This window comes from Squalius cephalus (genome assembly GCF_949319135.1).
Source record: "Squalius cephalus genome assembly, chromosome: 13".
NCBI lineage: Eukaryota > Metazoa > Chordata > Actinopteri > Cypriniformes > Leuciscidae > Squalius > Squalius cephalus.
The window spans coordinates 23956643-23978182 of record NC_137134.1 but is presented as its reverse complement, the minus strand read 5'-3'; the positions used below and the strand labels follow the sequence as shown (position 1 = coordinate 23978182).

The 21540-nt window shown below is 43.8% G+C and overlaps 1 protein-coding gene across 2 annotated transcripts in view; it reads left to right on the top strand.

The window, feature by feature from the left end:
• bcor (BCL6 corepressor) overlaps positions 1-21540 on the top strand; it is a 41624-nt gene that overhangs the window by 4711 nt on the left and 15373 nt on the right. The window contains exons 2-9 of one of the 2 annotated variants that reach the window (XM_079890043.1): positions 3846-3926; positions 4952-7966; positions 9234-9290; positions 9682-9877; positions 11780-12067; positions 13151-13540; positions 17378-17679; positions 20324-20602. In XM_079890043.1, the coding sequence (XP_079746169.1) occupies positions 3924-3926; positions 4952-7966; positions 9234-9290; positions 9682-9877; positions 11780-12067; positions 13151-13540; positions 17378-17679; positions 20324-20602 (4530 nt within the window). In that variant the 5' untranslated portion in view covers positions 3846-3923. The remainder of the gene's footprint in view (positions 1-3845; positions 3927-4951; positions 7967-9233; positions 9291-9681; positions 9878-11779; positions 12068-13150; positions 13541-17377; positions 17680-20323; positions 20603-21540) is intronic. The other variant, XM_079890044.1, reaches the window with a different exon arrangement.

The window sequence follows — 21540 nt, the reverse complement described above, 5'->3', positions numbered from 1 at the left end:
CTCTTCACGGACGTTTCTTTTGGGACTTTTGAAATATTTGGGGTGAAAAGAATTGCAGTTCTTATTTACATGTTGTCATTTGAACAACCAGTAAATAACTAGCCTATAGGCCTACTAATTTAAGTCTAACGAGCCTTATGGACAAACCTAACAGTTCTTGGTTCGAGTGGAACAAATTTACTCAGATTAATTTAGCAACTAATCCGACTGAATAAGTGTTTTTGATTCACTAAAAAGAGCCGACTCAATAGTAATTCGTGCGGAAATCGGAGCACAGGTGAAAGACTAAAGAGTCAGTCAATCGTGAATCGTAGGCTACTACACGTGCACTACATTTTTCGCGCTGTAAATTCAGTAGCGATGTTTCTGTACCACTGAATATTGGTGCAAAAAAACACCGTGAAAGTAGCGTATTTTATTGTCGTGTTCGGTCAGCAACGGAACCGGTTCCGAATAAGCATCGGTTCTTCCCGCGACCCCTGCGCTTAAAGTCTCAAACCCAATTCTTATCGATTTGTATGCGCAAGCAAGAGGGGAAAAGACAGACAGAGAGAGAGGGTTAGCGAGAACAATTGCGCTGTATAGTCTCTAGAGAGCACGCACGCAACCCACCATTTCAAAGCAGCGCGGAGCGCACGAGGCAGACGGGGAGGTGAGCGAGAAAGAAAGAGAGAGCGAAAGAATGGCTGCGGGGGCCGCACGCGGAATGTGTGCGCTGCCAGCGCGTGGGGCTTGGAGCAATTCGTATCGCTTCTCGCAGCTGAATGTCTGCAGGCAAATAATCACTTTTGTACATGTTGTCTTAAATATCCGCGCCCTGCCCGCAGAATGTTTTGCTCGTCATTTTCTAATGAGCTAGACAATGCACAAGCGCATATAAAGTTGTCTTGTGTTGTGGGATGCGAATAATGCATGTTGTCAACCCTTTGACTAAAATATATAGGCCTAGGTCTATTTTTATTTATTTATTTTTAAGAAAAAAAGGGGGGTTTAGACAATTTCTGGACTAAATTGGTGTTTTTGCGGGCATTTATTATGTCTCAGGGCCTGATATTTTCTTTTGATATGAAGGTCATGATAATAATACTATATTGAGTATTTGTTTTTCTAATGATTTTTATAGCCTACTTTTTATTGTTTTAAAATAGGCCTAAAGTTTTTATCCCAGACCTGGATTTTTTATTTTTTTAGTCAAACTGTAGCCTATTATTTCCCCCATTAGGCTATGTCATGCGTGAAAATATTATTGTGTGTATTTGGGACAATTCTATGTAGTCTTATATGCACTAAGTTGCAATATGCTATTAAATTATCAAGATAAAGCAGTTTAAAAAAAATTGTCAATGACGCTGTGGTGGAAATATTTATAAAAGTATCATGGGTTTAGTCATTTAAAAAGGAAAATAATATAATCACACCGCATAAATACCCACAAATCACCATGAAAGTGTAAAACAAAGTGTAAAAATGCCTTTTGCTTATGTGATAGCCTAATCTATAATAGATGTAGCCTACTAATGTTTGTAACAGGCTATTTCACCTGCAACTCATGACACGTTCACTTTAAGTTAGACATTGGACGCTTTTGGCTGAAGGCAATAAAGATAAGTTCTTCCACCGCAGAGCAGTTCTTTTTGACATATGGTGCTTTAATGAAAATATCTTAGTCACATACCGGTATGTTGAATACCTTCTTTTCATAAGCCATGCATGTGATAGGCTACATTTTAGTATAGGCCTATATTTTACGTTTGTCTTGAAAAGCTTTTGTATTTCCCCTTCTTTCGGCTTTGTTTTATCTGCTCCTTACAGATATTATAAAACATTTTACTGCCACTTTAAGAGTTGTATGGTGTGTCTGCGCTGCGGACGATAGATTTGGCGATGTGCCACAGTTTGAGATCTGCTGGCGGGACCTCTGGGGCTTCAGGTGGAGATCTCAGCGGTCCTCCATTCTCTACACTTGAGCCCTTACTGCAAAAACTCACACCTCAGGAGATAAACATTTAACACTCTCTTTCATGCTCCGCACACTTTATAACATCATCTCGTGTTCTTCTGTCAACACCAACCTGAAGCAACGGCTTTCGCGCCTTGTCTCTGTGCCACACAGTTGGGTAGACGTCTTTGGGTAGGCATTCAAAATAATTAGTTTAGTTTCCAAATATGAATATACTAAGCGTTATTGTTGTTTTGATCCTCCTTTTGCATTATTATACCAAATGGCAAATACAAAAGAGAAAATGTTCTTTCTCTCTTGACAAAGACAAAAATGTTCTTCCATTTAATTAATTCGCTCTTTTTTTGTTTTTATATAAGCTTATTCAGTATTTATATTTGTGTATGCAAAAAGTTGCATGCGATTTTTTATTATTATATTTATATAGCTATATATAGCCTACACATTTTTTTAACGTATACATATGCATCAATCTACCTACACGGTCTATTAGATTTGAAGTGAGCTGAACATCACGCGCTGCAAAATTACAGCATTTTTTTTCTTTAGGCAGCGCCGTTTACAGTAGGCCCTAGTCTATATTTAATAATGGCGGGGATATAAAAAAGAAACGTAAAATACGTAGCAAAGTTAACCTTTGTGTAGTTTTTTGTTTAGTTTATAAGCCAAGGTGATTAGAAACAAAGTTAAAACAGCCTATGTATAGCTCGCTTCAGTTTTGGCTCACCTGCAGACAAAGCGCCCGGCGCGCTTGGCTTGTGATTGATGTCTTTGAGAGCGGAGGTTTCTTTCCTCCGTGGGGGGTGCGTACCCCTCTTACCGAAGCGCCCCTCAAATGCATAATGTCCTCGCCCCCGCTGGCGGAATGAAAGAGCGGGTCACAGAGGGGACGGAAAATGAGAGCGCAGAGAACGTGTCTGAATGGCCAAGGCGAGTGGGTTTCTGTTGCGCTCCCCACGGCAGGGTCGGATTAGGTTTTGAGAGCAGGGGAGGATGGGGGAAGGGAAGCACACGCTCCGGGAACAGGGGCAGAATTTACGTTTATTAAGTTGAATGGCTGCTTAATGCTGGTATAGTTAGAACAATAATTCAACTTCATGAGTAAATGCAAGAGGTTTACTGTTGGGTGCATGTACTTAATGTGAATAAAAATGCATGTTTTACTGTTTTGCATAAATGCAACTGCTTTTTGTAATTGTATTTATTAATTTTGTTTAAAAGCACTGAAGCGTTTGACTTGGGTTGCTACGGAAGTGATGCATGCACATCTGTTTGTGTATGTGTGTAGGTTGGTTTGATTGATTACAGAGGGCAAGCTGTCTCACTCCTTCAATAGCAGCGACTGTGGCCATGTCTCTAGATAAGCTCTGGGTCTGCGTTATTGAAATCGGGGGTCTGTAGAGCCATCAATAACAGAGGCGCAGCTCGCCTAGTCAACAAAGCACTGCTGTAATGTCTTGCCAAGCTGTGGGGCTGGGCAGCAGTATTTGGGGAGGGGTATTTTGATTTTTATCGCTGCTTTCTCCGCTGTAAAGACACTACCCGCTTTGCGTTGCACGGAACAAGTACAGAATGCAGAGGGATTCCTTATCAGTGCACTTGCTCTGAGATAACAAAGCATGTAGCCCGGTGACCGTTCGTCGAGATGAAGGCATGTGGAGGTGAGAAGCAGGCCAAGGCCTCACCATGAAGAGGTCCTTTCTCATTTTCCCTCTCTCCAGTATGCCAATTTCTCTGCTCAGTGATCAAGGTTAATTTTCACTCCAGTTCATTGTGTTTACCTGGAACTTAAACTGTATATGAATAAATAATAGAATGTGGTAAATTTTCAGTCTTTTGAGCTGTATGATGTAGCCTATATAATTTTTTTTCTTCCCTCCAACAGAAAATTATCCTTATGGGATGGTGAAGACAAGAGAATCTGTTGAGAACTAACAGAGAAGACAGAGTCCTCATTCAAAGCATGGTAAGCATTTCATGCATTTAATACGTGCACATGAATGTAAACCCTTTCAGTTAGTCATGTGTTGGAACTAGTGCAGTCAAATCGATTAATCACGATTAATTGCATCTAACATAAAATTTTGCGTTTATATAATGTGTGTGTGTGTGTATATATATATATATATATATATATATATATATATATATATATATATATATATATATATATATATATATATAAAATGTGTATATATATATATATATGTGTATACATATATATGTACATATATATATTTTATAAACACAAACTTTTTTTAACTGTCCCCTCCCACATTGAAATATATCAATCTTTCATGCTTGTAAAGTGCATAATCACCTGTTTTCACGCATTAGAATTCTCCATTGTTGACAGATGCTTTCTGTCAGAATGTACAAACCAGGACTGGCATATTTTAAACTCTCAGGTCGCTCTCAGGTATGATGGGAAGACCGATCTGTGCTGTCTACCATACTGCACAGAAAACATACATCAAAGCTGCTGCTTTTCCCACACTATAACCTCACTGGAGCTGACATTTAAGAACGATTTCTGCATTCTCCTGTTGTGACCTTGAAAAGTGCAATATAGTGTGACGTCCTTGTAATTTCCTAGATTTTTTATAATGGTGGGGAAAAACATGAGATTAATGCATATGAATCAGTTTATAATAAGAGAGTGAGATGCTTTTTTTTCTGACATTTTAAAAAGAAAGTCTGATTTTGTATAACATGACCACATGTGATGTCTGTCGTGTTGTGATTCATTTTTTTTGGCTCTTACCACATGCTCTTACCACAGTCTCTTATTTCCATGATAAATCAGCCATCTGATTTAGTGAAAGGTGAATGTTATCTCTAGATAAAGATTGGATGGATTGTTCCTCTTTTTAATCTGGATTGGGCTTTTGTTCACTTGTCTGTCCGTTGTTTGAGTCTTATTGCTCTTTGTTTGTTGTCTCTCCCTCTCCCTCTCCCCCACCCTTACCACTTTTTGCTCTTTTGTCACAGGTGGATGCGAGTACAACCTGCAGAATGAACCCTCTCAGTGCGCTTGGCATCGATCGGACCAGCTTGATGCGGGAGAGCCTCCGCGTTCATGGAGGGATGGTTTACCCACCAGGAATTCGGACCCTGCCAACAGAAAAGGGCTATGTTGGTGACAGGATCCCCGACTTGCTCTACAAACCAGATGTGTCTCTCGACAGCAGAAAGAACACAAACAGTTATGTTGGACTCTATAAAAGTTCCCCACCTGGGATTCAGAAGTCGCTGATGGTGCCTGGGACTGGAGCAGACGCTTTAGGGTTGGACAGACGGGTTGTTTCAGGAGATAAGCCCCCAGAACTGAGTCTCAATGGTGGTAGCTATCTGCGGGTTCCTTGGATGAGTCCTTACCATGAAGCTGGAATGTACCCTTTCTTAGACTCTAGTAAATACACTGCTTTGAACATGTATAAAGCATCAATCCTTTCACAACCACCACATTACCTTCCTCAGCATCTGGCCTACCAGTCTCTATGTGCAGGAGGCAGTGCAGCTGGTGCAGAGCGCTTGTTTTTCATGCCCCCGTATCCCCCTGCACCTATATCATCACCCCTTCCTCCTCCTCTCAGGATCCCCACTGCAACTGTTGCCCCTACTGCACTATCACCTATGATGCACCACCAGGACAAAACAATGGCAAGTATTGGTCAAAGGATTCACCATGAGCCCTCAGCATTTGGGCAGCAGACATTACATCAGCAGACCCAGCCCCACCATCAGTCACCCAGTGATAGGCAACACAGCAGCAGTGGAAACAGTGCTAGCAACAGCAAGTCCATCCGGACCCCATCCAGCAAAAACACAAGCAGCACTAGCAGTAATGTTAGCAGCAGTAGCAGCGTTGGTATTAGCAGCAGCGCCAGTTCCATAGTCTCAGTAGACTCATGTCCTTCCCATGTAATGCAACCACCCCGCCCTACACCACGCCCCGCTCAGCCACCTGCAGCCCCCCCACCCCCTCCTCCACCTCTTGTGGATAGCACTATGGAGTTCCAGAAGCCTCTGTATAGGAGTCCTTCCTCATCCTCGTCATCATCACCGTCGGTTGCTCACCCTATCTACATTAGCAGCATGTCCCAAGAGCTTCGCTCTCCAATTCGGCCAACTAGCCAGAAGCCTAAAGCCAAAGAGGCAACCATGGAGTCCAGAGGTATGGGGAATGAAAGAAAGGGGAGCAGCTCACCTGTTAAGACCTCTTCTGAGAAACCACCTCAACAGGGACCTATTACCAAAGACCCAGCAGACAAGCCTTTAGACCTGTCTGCCAAAATCATTGATTTCGAAGGACCTACCAATGGGTACCCCCAAAAATTAGAGGCCTTAGCCAAGCTTGGCTATTCCCCCACTGCCCGTTATGGACTTCCCCCAAACAGGGAGCTTTTAAAAGAAACTCTTTCTCCGGCTGTTAGCACTACTTCTAAAACTCCAGAAAGGCCTGAGATAATTAGCACTTTACCTTCTTCCTGGGTAGTGCCAAGTCCTACCCAGACAATCAGCTCTGAGGCTAGTCAAAACAAATGCTCCAGCATCATCAAGAATAAGAATCTTGAACATGTGGTGCCACAGTCAAGAAGTTCCTCTTGTTCCAGAATTGATGACCAAAACAATGGCTCAAACCCAAGTTCTGCACCTATTGTCATGACTACAGCATCTCGGCCATCATCTGTCTCACCTTCTCCCAAGATTAATGGTGAATGGCCAAAATCACTTCCCACCCCACCAGAGAAGACCCCAACTAATAACCATGGTGGCAGCCACCCCACAGCTACAAAGCCCTCAAAGACGCACAAAAAAAATGAATCCCCTGAAATTGGCTTCAAGCCCCAACAATCACATTTAGATAATGCGCATGCTCCAAGCCACCTTTACATGCCTCAGGGTGAAACTTATCTTCCTCCCAGCTTAGCATATTCTAGCAGATATCTCTCATACCCAGTAACCGAGAGTCTTTCCCTTTCCCACTTGCAGTTGTCAGGAAAAGGGCCAGTGTACCCTCATCCAGTTATGCTGGGCACTAACAGTCTGTATTCAGCACGTTTGCCACCCAAGCATGGCATCCCATATGGCATCCCACCCAGTCATGGAGAATATCTGACCTACCACGACTCACAAGAGATGGTCCATCCACTAATGTCTCCCCACCTGCCCCTGGACCACAAAGTCACTGAGCGTCTGGAACTGAGGCACAGACCCCTGGACAAGCCTTGGCACCACGACGAGACTCCATATAAGCGCCAGAGCATCACTGACACAGACCCAAGTTACAAATCTGAGAGGGAGTCAGAGAGACAAGAAATTTTGGGCTCAAAATCTCAGAGCAAGCCTCACACAGTGAATAAAGAGGAGATTGTCTGCATCGACCTGGTCCAAGATGACACAGATGGCAGTCCAGAGCCAGACAAATATAGTGCCATCGATGTCAAATGCAAAGAGCCAGCTAAGCCAGTCGGCAGTGGGACAGGGATGGCAAATGAAAGTGGCAGTAATTCTGAGGGGAAAGAGCCAGAGCTCATGCAGATCTTGCGCTCCAGCCAGCCTGCCGTATCCTGGCCAACTGATTCAGAGCGACGGACAGAGGTATGTAGTCCACCTCGTCCACAAAAGCAGTCTGAGTCTCCTGTGCACAGCCAGACTGAAGAAAGCTCCTCTGAGCATAGCCCACTACCTGACATGTTGGAAGAGCAGACACTACGCTGTGCCAGAACCTCCGGCGAAAGGGCTCGAGGTGATGGTGCTGAATTCAAAGTTGATCGGCACCACGCTCATCAACAATATGTGGACTTGGGCAAGGATGGACTAGAAGACACAGAATCTCATGAGGAGGAGGAGGATGGACATGGATTGTCTAAAAGCAAGAGATCCAGCTTGGCTAAGAGAATAGCCAACTCCTCAGGCTATGTTGGCGACCGCTTCAAGTGCGTCACCACTGAGCTGTATGCAGACTCCAGCAAATTGAGCCGGGAACAGCGAGCATTGCAGGTCAGTTATGCAATTTTGTATGTTGGTTAGAATGAATAGGGAAGTTTGTGCAATTATGAAGCATGTCACATGTCATTGTCACATTTTCTGTTTGAGAATCATTCAGGTCATGTAAGAGTGTTATAATTTGAGAACACCTCACATTTTCTGTTCCCTGGTCAACTCTTCAAGGACCAGTAGCTGGTAGTTTAAGTAGCATAAAGTTTCCCAGCCATCCTGAGATTTACAGATACACTTTAAAAATAGCTCAATGACCTCAGTTTCGGCTTTGAACGAGCACTTGTATCTAACTTCCACACTCGGTTATATTGAACGCCTTGCTAATTACAGATCTCCGTAACCCACTCTCCCTCTCCTGCTCTCTCTTTCTAGCAGTTTTTGGGCCCCTGCTGTGAATCTGTCAAACAGGCTTTAATGGCAGAAGTTCTACAATTAGTGTGAGAGAACTTGTGTGTTTATACAAGAACACACACGCTTGAGTGTGCGGTTCAGTCAGCGGCCGAAAGGGTTAACACAAAGTGCCGTCTGTGGCTGCTTTGCCCAGTCGTGCGGAAGCTCAGCTGCCAAATGTTTGTGTGTGTGCGTACGCGTGCATGCATGCCATGGCCTTGCTAGCACATAATGCTGCAGGCAACTGTTAACCTGCAGGTGAGCTCTGGAGACCAGTGTGTGTGTGTGTGTGTGTGTGTGTGTGTGTGTGTGTGTGGGGCATACCCAAACATAATCACACACCCTTTCCTACAGGCTTCCATCTTGCACTCCTTTCCTCTCTTTACACACGCACACAAAAACATGCACACCCCCAGGCCCCCAATAGCCATGTCAGTGGTGGCAGCCCTCCCAGCTTAAGTGAAATCCGGCCCATTCTTTCCTGATGGGGAAGATTAGAGTTCTTACCAGCAGCAGCGAGCAGAGCGCTCGCCGACTGGCAGAGTCATTAGCGCACACACACATAGTCGCGCAGTCGAGGGAGAGTAAGGGAGAGGCTGATGGAAGGCAATGCCCTAATTTCAGATAGCCCACACAATTTTGGAAAGTTTTTTTTAAATAAGCCCAGTGTTTTCTATGCATTTCCACATATCCTTTTAAAGTTTGTATGATTTAAACATCAGCTTTTAAAGCCATATCATTCTCAGATATTTTCCTGAATTCCCCCATATTTTTTGTGTAATGGTAAGTTAATGTTTGTTTGCAGATGTGTTAAATTTGTGTAAATATTCAATTCAAATCATTGAAAAAGATATTGAGCCCCATTCTGATTGCTTAGATGGAAGGATTATCACAAGAGGACAGTAATTTAAGTCAACCAGCTGCGTTTTGGGAGGTCAGTTCATTTTATTTTTAAACTACTAATCAGTTGAAATGAGTAACACTTAGTTTTGCGCCCACAGGCGGTTGTGAAGTTAGACTTTTTTTCTTCCTTTTCCTCCTATTTTAGGGGTCCTGAAAATTGCATGGTCAAATTTGAGTAAAATGAATCCCCTGACTTCACCTGTATCACTTAGCTTTTGTTATAAGTTATTGATATGCATTTTCTGAATTGACTCTAATGCACTTTCTACTCTCACTGCAGATTTATTTTATGCAAGTCTTATTCTGTTTTTTTCCCCCTCTATTTTTGTTGTACTGGAGCACATGAGAGACAGGCTTTACAGCTGGTGCTCGTAACACTGGATCTGGTTTCACGATTGTGCTGTGTGTGTGTGTCTGTGTAGCGTGCGATGATGCGTTTCTCGGAGCTGGAGCTGAAGGAGAAGGAGGGGTGTGTGCCGTCTGCAGCGCCCGGACTGGGAAGAGAGAGGGAGCTGGCAGAGAGCCAGTGCGGAGCGGGAGACTGGGAACTGAGCCAGCCAAGCTCCAGGCCCTCCGCAGCCCTTTCGGCCCTCTCTGATCACACCGAGCAGCACAACGGTAAGACATGCGTGCACACACACACACACACACACACACACACACACACACACACACACACACACACACACACACACACACACACACACACACACACAAGTGCAATCCTTCTCGCGCTGTCTCCCTCTCTAGCACTCCCTTTTTTCTTTCTCTTTGCTGGCTATCTTTGTCTCACACTTTCCGTCTTTCTTGTAACTTATGTCGTATGCGCTGTCTCTAACTTTTGTCTTGCTTGCAGGCTGCTTTTTTTCATGCATTTCACTCATCGTCTCTTTTGTCCTATCTCCTGAAATCTTCCTTAACCATCCCAGTTTTAAAGGCGCTCCATCTTTCTTAACCCCCCCTCAACCCCCTTACACTTCCTTCCCATGTCACAAGGGACGGTCCCTGCACTGTGGCGCTCCATGCAACAGCGTTAAACCAGCGGAAACGACGTGGTAAACATGGCTTCCGCCACCGCCACCCTCAAACAGGAAGCACACAAATAAACAGGCACATGCTCTGACTCTACATCTTTCTCTTTGTCCCTCTTTCTATGCTGTTTTGGCTCTTGTTTTTTCCACTTGAGCTTTGGTAATGGCCTAATGCCATCAGATTTCCAAATCAACACTTTGCTGCTATGTGACCTCGCTCTCCCTGGTGGCTTTCACAGAGGCGAGGCGTTTCCTGTGCATGTGGGTCAGAGTGTGTGTGTGTGTGTGTGTGTGCGTGTGCGTGAACACTTGCATGTGTGTCAGCCACACAGACAATTAACAGTGCTCTGGATTACATAAACAGAGTGCGCTCAGCAGACTGGCAGTCCCTGTGAAGCTCCAAGGGTGAAAATGCTACATAAAAACCTTCTACTGTAGTTTTGATCAGAGCTTTAATTTGATCACATCTGCCGAATACCATTCTATTCAACAATTGATACAGTTCAAGTAATTGATTTAAGAAACCAAATTGATTATTTGACTTTGCGTGACCTTTCTGGATGTTTCATGTCCTTCGTTCCTCTCTTGATTTTTATGCCCAGTCTGTCCTTCAACATCTCTCTCTCGCTCTCTGGGAATGGCCACATTAACTCTCTCTGGGTGACGCAAACGATGTTACCATGGTGATCTGTTTTGGTGCAGAGTTGCTATGGTGCACACATTGCCATGAATTATGGGATGCATGTGGTGTTAGTCACATGCTTTGTGCGTGTCTGTGTGAGCCCGGGGCAGGGTGGGCTGTATTCTTACCCAGGCTAATATAAAGGTTGCTCTGTTCTGCATGGAGAGCGTGATAATGAAGTTTTTGGATGTACAATTATGCACTATTGCATAATTTTTGATAGATTTGGTTTGTGTGACTTATTTCGGCTAGATGAATAATGTGCATGTTTTTTAGGACGTGCATGTGCCTCAATATGCGGTGGGAGTGTGTGTGTGTGAAAGAGAGGAGCGGGCGGTATGGAGTGTGAGCCCCTAGCGCCTGTCTTTGATCTATGCTGCTGCTCTTAGCTGCCGGGAGACATTCTCAAGGAGCGCTTTTCACTGCCACACACAGAACGGGAGAAAGCAGGAGAGGGGGGAGGAGAGTGCGAGGAGAGAGAGGAAGGGGGAGAGAGAGGAGACTTGAGCTGGGTTGCCGCTTGCGCTCTTGGCACGGATGTTTCGGGCTAATTTAAGCTTGCAGAGAGCGCAAGCAAGCGCGTCCCTGTTTGCCGTCTAGCTCCCCATGTGGGATGGGTGTGGTGTAGTTAGCACAAACACACAACTGTCCAGGATTGGGGGGGAGGTTTCTGTAGTTTTTTCCTCTCTATATCTCACCATCTGTGGCCTTGTGCTCTACTGGCCTGTCGTGGTTCTTTTGAACTTGGAAAAAGATCTTTCTTTGCAAGCAGGTGACTAACACATTTGTGTTTTTGTGGCTATGCAGGTGTGACATCAACATGTGCAAACAACAGAGTTCCCGTGCTCCAGCGGTGCGGCCCACCATCCGACATCCCGCAGTCCCGGCGAGCAGAGGAGAAGAGAGTGAGGGATGTGAAAGGAGAGGAGGAGGGGTCTGTTGGCACGGCGACGAGCAGGAAACGTGCATTGGGTTTGGAACAGAGCCAAGGCCACCCTGATTGCACACACACCGCAGAAGAAAGAGATGGAGAGAGACGGACGAGAGGAGAGGACGATAATGGCATCGCGGCGAAGAGAGTGAGGCTGATTTCAGGTAGACGTCTCGGCTGTCTGTCTCTCCAATGTCCTTAACGATATCTGTCCTGTTTTCCATCTTTTCATCCCGTTCTTTCTTTGCCAAGTAGTGGATGGTCCGCTCTGTCTTTCATCTTATCGCCAATCTCCTGTCTCGCTTTCTGACACGTCTCACTCTCTCTCTCCAGGGTTCAGCTGTTCTTTTCCCCTTTCCTCTGCTCAGTCCCGCTTTGATCCTTTCGCTGGCCTTTTCAATTCATCTTGATTTGTGTTTATTGCCATCACATGGTCCAGATAAACACAACTGCCAGGCGTTCTCTGCCTGCTCTTTCTTTGTGCTCAGTCTAAAGGGCGTTTTCAGACATCAAAACAATCTTTGTTTAAATTCGCAACGTTTAAACGTGTCCCAGAAAGCATGTTTTTGTCAGCAAAACTAATGTGTCTGCATGTGGGTCTCTGTTCAGCTCCGTACTTTCATTTAAAAGCTATCAAACTTGTGGGTGTTTGTGTTCTAGGAGGAAACGACTCAATTAACAATTGGAAAGCGATTCCTGCTTTAAGTGTGCAACCCTTTGTTTATACTTTGCATGAACATCTTATGCATTAACACAAGTGGACAGTGCTAAATTCAGCTGTAAACCGGGTGCATTGCATTCTGGAGATGCATTATTATCCAATTCTGGAGATACATTGTGATCCGACTAATAACTTCTAGTGGTTAGAGATGTATATGGCACATAGCATTTGTAATGTACAGCCTAATGCATCCTAAATGCAACATCACCTGATTCATATTACCACACAATTATTGTGCCAGAACAAGGGTTTTTAAACTAGTCCAATTTTTAAAAAAGAAAAGAAAAAGGTCATGCATTTACAACACTTGGGATGCAATATCTGGTGTCTTCTGAAAAAATTTGGGCACAGTTTAGTACCTAATATATGTAGTCTCAAAATCAGAATCACCCCTTGTCTGAATTTGAGATTCATGTTAAATCCAGTTGTACACAGCAATTCGTCCCAGCTGACCACGTAAAATTGGATCATCCTATCCAGATGTTAATACAAGGTATTAACGGATTCCCTCTATCTATCTCCACAGACGTGTGGCCGCAACCCTCCGAGCAGGAGGTGAAGAATCTAAAGGTGTGTATCGAGTTGACGGGTCTTCGGCTCAGTAAGCCCCGCCACCTCCATAATCTTCATGAATTGTGGGATAGACAGGGGCAGCTCAACCATGACAGGCCGCAATTCGGAGCTCCCAACCTGGGTTTGTCTCCCACATCCAAATCCTCTCTTCCACCACTTCAAACCGCCAGGAGGGATAAGCTTGACCCTTGCCCCCCAGAGATCCCGAGAGTCACCCACGGTGTCCCTGCTGTGGATCGAAAGGTCAAAGCAAATGGATTTGAAGACAAGGGGGTGAAGAGGAAAGCAGAAGTGGAGAGAGGTTGGACTAAGGAACAGCTGGAATTCACTGGATCCGACACAGGTACATCTTCCCATTCTGTCATTTAAATGCATAGTTGTAAGCGGAGAGCAGATTATTCTGGGTAGAACAGAGAATCCTGTCGGTGAAAATAGAGGACACTGTTTCAACAGGACCTTGGACTTAAGATGGCAAGGGACTGAGGTGTAAATTGGTTTTGTCATCTGTTATCCTGTTTTATTTGCATGACTAAACGGTTTCCTCGTTTAGCTATTTAGTCACAAACTGGTCAACTGTTCAGGTAGAGATGCTGATGCAGGTTTCATATGCCTTGGCTTACATACTATACCTTACACCCTACCTACAGCCTACCTCCTACAAATACATACTACCCTACACACAACATCATACACCCTAAAAACTACACTCCTTTTACACCCTATACTCCACATACTATGTCCTACACCCTAAATAAAATGGCCTACACCAGGGGTGTCCATGGTATTCCTGGAGGGCCACAGTCCTACAGAGTTTAGTTCCAACCCTGCCCCAAACTGCATTTTCAAATAAGCTTAAAGGACTTGATTAGCTGTACCATATGTGTTTAATTAAGGTTGAAGCTAAACCCTGCAGGGCTGTTTGGAGTTTGACACCCATGGCCTACATCCTTCTCACATCCAACGTAGTTTACGGCCTATACATTGCACCTGACATAGGCTACACCCTACTTACTACATAATACTACCTATATACTACAATCTTTACCCCACGCATACTTTACCTTTATATACTATACAAACTACATCCTTTCACGCTACATACAATGTTCTACATACTACACCCTGTTTCTTTCGAATAGCATATCTGTAAATGGTGCTCTAAGCAAAGACTAAGTCTCATTTAGTTATGCAGGTCAGAAAAGGACCCAGAAGATGAGAACTGAGCGGGGAGACACAAGCAGTGTGAATGAATGAATGAAACACAAAGAGAGAGGGAGTGAAAAGCTGTTAGAAAGCAGAGAGAAAGGATGGAAAAGGAGTGAAAGAGAGAGGATACTGAGCGCTGAGGGGAGAACTGAGGTGAAAGACGAGAGCGCGACAGTAGAGAGAGGCAGATTAGAGGAAAGCGGAGCACGTCGCCCTGTGTCTGCGGCTTTGGGATAGCAATAATGATTCTTGTTGATTGACAAGCCGTACTTGCACACGCTCACACGCACTCTCTCAGACGCTTGCGTCCTTGTTGGTATAAAAGCTTCGGCAAAAAAACGCATGCCGCAGAGTAATGAGCCTTGAGATTCCACAACTGTGCAAATAACAACGTGTGTGCATGTGAGGCTGCCCGTCAGTATCTTGGCTGCTGGATATTGTGCTGGCGTTCTGTCAGGAGGATTAGAGAGCAGCAAGACGAGACTCTTTATCTTGCTCTATCCCTCACTCTGTGCGTGTGTGTGAGTAATATGTACTATACATATGTATCTTGGTTTTACTCAAGCTGAGAGATGGTTTGCTAGTTAATGCCTTATTGTCTGCGTGTGTGTGCGTTTGTGTGTGTGTGCCCAGTTGCGTGCTAATGGGAGGCTAATATCCCCCAGATGTCCCTGTCAAAATCCGTCTCCCACCGCACACATACATACTCTCGCTCTTCAGCCGAGGGAATTCGTACGCACATGCAAGCTAATTTGTGTTGTCTATGACGAGGTGTGAGGGACAAGACACGCATGCCAGTGATGCACAACTCTCCGCTGTAAGCCCCAGGGTGTGTGTGTGTGTGCGTGCGCTTTTAGCACGCTGCTTTTGTTCTGTTGATTTTTAAAGGCATTAAGGTCTTTGCTCCCCTTTTGCTAATTGAGTGATTCACTTAGGTTGCAGAGCACGCACACTTCTGTGCTTGTATGTGTGTGTGTGGGGTAGGTGCAGTGAATCCGGTCTCAAGGGTTCTCGGGGTAGGACTTTAATTAGCCTGTTGAAGGAGAGGAGCACATTACGCAGGCTGGAAAAGTTTGCCCATGAGAATGGGTTCTCATGCGCATACGCACACACACGCGCACATACGAACAGTTGCACAGTTGGTGGTCTGCGTGTTGAAGGTTCTCTAAGGTGCTTTTGTCTCGGCCCAATCTATTAGATCCGCCAGTTTCGCCTCCAACAAACTAAATCATTGCATTTCTAAGGGGACCGATGATGTGAAGTGGATCTGACTTTGCGGTGAGGATCCGATTTACAAATGTACTGCTTGCGCAAATTTGCACATGTTCGTGAATATTGGTTATAATGGTCAAATTACATGTGTTTTTCAGTTAGATATAATCTAGACTGTTTTTATGCTTGTATGCAAAATTTCTAATGCTTATTTTAGACAATATTTACTCAATTCACAATTTTTTTTTAAATACATAAAAAATATATTCTATTATTTCTTAGTGAATGTAAAAACTCTTATTTTAAAGACACTTAAAAAAAATAAAAAAATAAAAATTCAGCCAAAATTTGAAACAATGTAACAAACAAATGTACATTTTGGATATGAATGTTAAAAAACAAAACAAAAAACACTTATTTTAAGATAAAATGACTATCTATTAATAAGGCTGTAAGAACCTGGCAATAATCGGGTTATCGTTCAGTTCAGATCATTAAGTTGCGAAATATCCAATGAATTTGCCTGCCTGATATATATCGGTGTTTAGCTAGTCGATAGTGTGTGTTTTTGTTGGCTATGTAGTCTTCTGTCTTTGGCGTTCTTGCTTGCATACGTGAGAGAGATTTCCTCTGCGCGGTGGGGCTCTCGGGGTGTGTGTGTGTGTGTGCGCGCGACTGAACGGGGAATATGATGAATAATGGAACAGATGTGGAGCGTGCTCGGTTTCTCTCCCTCTCTCGGCCTTGTGCTCACCCTTTCATCGTCTCTTTCCCTCGCTGCTGCATCTCTCTCTCTCTATTCTTCCACTTTTACGTCCGTCCGTCATTTCTCCTTTTCTGTTCGCTGTTGCTTCCCTTTTCATTTGATTTCCCTCTCTTATCTTGCTCTTCCTTTCATGTTTCTTCTCTTTTCCCTTCCGTCCTTCTCTGCCGGTTGATGTTATCGCTTAAAAGTGGCTCTTTTGCGCGGGCTCTAGTCACGTGACGCAAAATAGAAAGCAGACGAAGGAAAGGATACATCAATTTTTGTAAATCTTTTCGTGCTTTGTCCGTCCCTCGTAAGGCGGTCAGCCTGCTGCCGTTCGTTCTACCGCTGTCAGTCTGATTTACCTAACAAGACCTTAAGGAAGCTTCTGTCGGTTTGATCTGTGTGTGTTTTGCCCTTGATGAACTCGTAAATCCCAGATTTGTGTTCTTGCAATTTTTTTGTGTTGTTTCTTTCCTGTTATAGGCCTATATTTGCAAGTAGAGGCTGATTTTATAAAAGCGCAAATTTGTGCAGTAATATTTGTTTTGGTATGTGTTGTGAGATTTATTTCAGAATTTACGCTGAAAAATTGGCTAATATTTTCATAGAATCTGAGTCCACAAAATTCTGCATTTTTCAAGTTATGTATTTTATTATTAAACACTCTTGCGCTGTATATATATATATATATATATATATATATATATATATATATATATATATATATATATATATGCGTGTGTGTGTATAGATAGACATATATTGTCTATTTCCCCACCCTTTGAATGGTCAATAAATATTTTAATTTTCTTTAAGCTTATTTTTTTCCCTTTTCATTCTACTTTAGTATTCTCAGCAAATTTTTATGCGTTTTACCAAATGTTAACATTTTGCAGAATTATGTAGAATTATTTCCATTGCAATCAGTGCAGAATTTGCCCAAAAAAGTTCAGTAGGCTACTTCAGATTTTAGCATGAGCGATTAACTGTTTTAATTTCTCTCTTTCTTTCTAGCTGTTCCTGTTCTCTCTGACGGATTTTGTGGTGATTCCATAAGGAAGTTCTCCTCCGCTATTCCTTCTCACCTTTCTGACAAACGGCGAATCAAGGACCACCGGAAGTCAGTGGGATCCTCCTCGCCCTCTCCGGACCCCGACAGCACCTTCCCTTCTCGTTTGCGCCGGCACGGCGACCCTGAAAAGCCAAAGGGCAAGCGGCAGTGCAAGACCAAGCACCTCGGCCAACAGGAGCGCAGGATGCTGTTGCAGTCGACCAATGAGGAGTGTCCTGAACTCAGCCCCGCCCACCAACACAAGGTAAGAGCTGCTGCACATGTCGATGTGATAACAGGTCGAGGTGCTCGTTTATCCGCACAAGAATGTCCTTTCTTTGTCTGTGTGTGCGAGGTTAACCATGCTCTTTGCTTTGGCTCGAAACCCAAGCGTTCTCCCCGGGCTCAGCGAGGAACCATTTAAAAACGTGTCTCCAATCACAACAATGTTAATCATTCCAATTAGGGAAGCACCGCGGCTCTCTGGGACGGCACAACGGACGCGGGAGGGGGTCATAGCGTGTGTGTTTAGAGTGCGGTTGCTTTGACCTCCTCTTGTGCTGAAAGGCAGACTCCCAGCGGAGAGACGCAACCGAGGGGGAGGGGAGGAGTGAAGGCCGGGTCGGAATTCTGGTCTCTTTCTCTCTCCGTCAAGGAAAATGATTCCCCAGTGAACACGCTGTGCATTCTTTAAATAACACAGCCTGCGTTCTCCCTGTTGCGATCTCGCATGCAGATGTAGCGCACACACTCGTAGCCTGCGTTCTGCAGCCGAACACAAAAACACACACTCACACACACACCTTGAGTTCACATTGTTTACAGCAGAGAAACACACTAGTATGAAAATATTATGTAGGTGTTTACACAATACAGTGTGTGCGGGTTTACTTAGTTTGAGAAGTGAGAGACATTTTCCAAATCATGACATTGGGGACATCAGTATGTCCTCAATCGGAAAAAAACTACTCATATTTTATGTCTGATAATTTGCTTATATTTGCGATTTAATCAATTTGGCAGTACTAAATAATAATAATAATAAAAATAATTAGAATTATTATATAAATATGTATTATGAAAATATGTATCATAATATATATATATATATATATATATATATATATAATTTTTATTTTTTATTTTTTTTTCTAAAAATGTTTTTCCAGGGGTCGGATTAGGGGTTGAGTTAATCTTGGTCTAATCTATATGTTCTCATTCAGACGACCAAGTAAATGTCAGTCGTCATATTTTGAGACGCTCATTTTCCCTGGGCTGTTACAGGCCTGGCAGAGCTCTGTGTGTGTGCGTGCTGTGTGTGTGTGTGTTTACTCTGACAGCTGCTGCGCTCTGGAACTCCTCTGGGGTGGGTGGAGTTCCCGCCCCGATCACCCCCCCCCCCCCCCCCCTTTCCCGACCTTCAGTCTGCTCGCATGAACTTGCGGCCTACACACACACACACACACACACATACAGGCCACTCATCCGCCGCCCTACTGCGCTCCACAGATAGAGAACTCGTACACGGAAGGTGGGAGAGATAAAGGGAGTGGGAGAGAGCCAAAGTCTTCCGTTGTTTCCTGTTTAACTTTCCCTGCCGGGGAACACGATCGTTGACGGATCGGCGTCTGCAGCTTTCCATCCAGCTCGCAAGAGAAAACAGAAATGTTCACAGTAGAAGATGCACGTTGTTCTGTTAAAAATGTGTTTATGGGACATTTGTAGTTGTGTAAGTAGTCTCGCCCTGTTTAACTGAAGGCCAAAAATAACCTTGCTGACCATGTGGGGTGTGTGAGTGAGGAACCTTTGTTGACAGTCATACTTTTGTTCTTGGTTTATGGTGGGAAACACTGTTTCCTGCTCTGTCGCTGGGCTAAGTTTTCCACTACTGCTAAAAAAATCATCCAACTATGTGGGAATAGTTACTTATGGAAGCTTGTTTCCATCCGTAAGAGCATAAAAAAAAAAGGTAATTGCAACTTTTTATCTCACAATTCTCTTTCTTGCAATTGCGATTTTACATCTCGCTTTTCTTCTCAGAATTGCGAGTTATAAAGACACAATTGTGATATATAAAGTATTTTTCCCTCAGAATTGGAATTTATAGCTCGCAATTGTGAGTTTATATCTCAGTTGCGAGAAAAAAGTCAGAATTGCGAGTTTATATCAATTCTGAGAAAAGTCAGACTTGCGAGAAAAAAGTCAGAATTGCAAGTTATATAGTCAGAATTGCGAGTTTATATCTCAGAATTTTGAGCTAAGATGTCAGACTTGCGAGAAAAATGTCAGAATTGCGAGAAAAAGCAGAATTGCAAGTTATAAAGTCAGAATTGCGAGTTTATATCTCAGAATTTTGAGAAAAGATGTCAGACTTAATTGCAAGAAAAATGTCAGAATTGCGAGGGAAAAAAATCAGAATTGCGAGTTCTAAAGTCAGAATTTCCAGAGAAAAAAAAGTCAGAATTGCAAGTTATAAAGTCAGAATTGCGAGTTTATATCTTGCAATTGTGAGAAAAAAATCTTAATTGTGAGAAATTGCAATTATCTTTTAAATTGTTTTATTCCGTGGTGGAAACAAGCTTCCATAGTTACTTCACTTTTGTCAATTTCCACAGCAAAATTTTAAAAAGATTTTAAAATTTTAGTCTCTCGCTGATTCTTCCGCAGTGCCGACTATGAACTTGTCGCTGTGATTAATTAGCGCTCCATCCCGCCTGTCTCTTGGCACCAAGCGATTGTAGCCCTGTCACTCTTTTGTCCTCTCTGTCTTTGTACAGAGCGTTCGCCTTACCCTGTTTGTGGCGCCACATACTGTGACTTTCAAAGCCTGTGTGTGAAATCCAAGGCCTTGTGATGGTGTTGCGATCATAAATGTTGAAGTGACGCATTTTTATTCCCCCCCCCTTCAGGTGGTGAAGCGTTCTGCCCAGAAACGGCCAGCATCTCTTTCCGATTACGAGACTTCTCCGGTCAAACCTTGCCCCCCTTCTCCTGCCTACCAGCCCGCGGCACCCCCGACCCCTCCATGCGCCGTTCCGGATGCACCGGTACCTCCGGTCGTCCCCGCACCTCCAGTGTCAGCGGAGCCGCCAGTCAGCAGGCCCATGCCGCCCGAAGCACGCAGACTCATCGTCAACAAGAATGCAGGCGAGACTCTACTACAGCGAGCAGCGCGGCTGGGATATGAGGTAAGCGTGCATTTGCGCGTGTGTGCGACTGTCTCTCCCTCTCTCTCTCTCTCTCTCTGCCCTCTCCTGCTCTCTTCGCATCTCATTATTTCTGCGTGAGACTGAGTCTGACATGCGAGAGCCCCTGACAGGCACAGAGCGATCGCTTGGCGTACGCACACACACAGTTTTTTTTTCCCTTCTTGCGACGCAGCCTCTCGCTTCCACACACACACACATACGCGCTGTCTCATCCCGTTCTCCTTTCGGCTTTTGCACTCCCACTCAAACCTTTCTCGCTCACATTCATTCCCGTGCTTTCACAGGCGCGCTTTCTCGCGCTTGTCCTTGCTCTTTCTCTCTGTCGAACTGGAGAACCTTAACCCTTTGCACTCCGTCTCTGATCTTGTAGTCGGCCTTTTTTGAGTTTAATAAACGTTGTTAGAGTGTTTGATATTTTTGTAACACTGCAGCATTTTTTTAAGACAACATGAAATCGCATTTGAAATTCTTTTAAAGACAACATGAAACCACATTTGAAATGCTTTTACTTTTGGCAATAACTTTTTTTTTTTTTTTAACAATTGAAACTGCTTTTTTTTACAGGAAATAGTTAAAAACATTCTTTGGGGTTTCATTTGATTAATTTAATACATTTTTGATTGAAGATTAAAGACTAAACGTACACTGATGAATTATGGGTAATAAGACTAGCGACTTTTAATTTTTTATTAAAATTCAGATTTCTTGCCTTTAAATATAGTAAAGTTTTATATCTCTGCAACAGCATTTTTTAATGCAACCGAGCAAGCATTAGTCTCGTCCGTTAGTAGATTCCCTGCTGTTCTGGAATTCAGTCGTATTCCACAGTTCTGGAATACGGTGGTTCCGCGGGTTCTGGAATGGCGCGGCGTTCCGTGTCCAATTTGTGCAGATTAATGGGGAGCTGGATTAGTTCC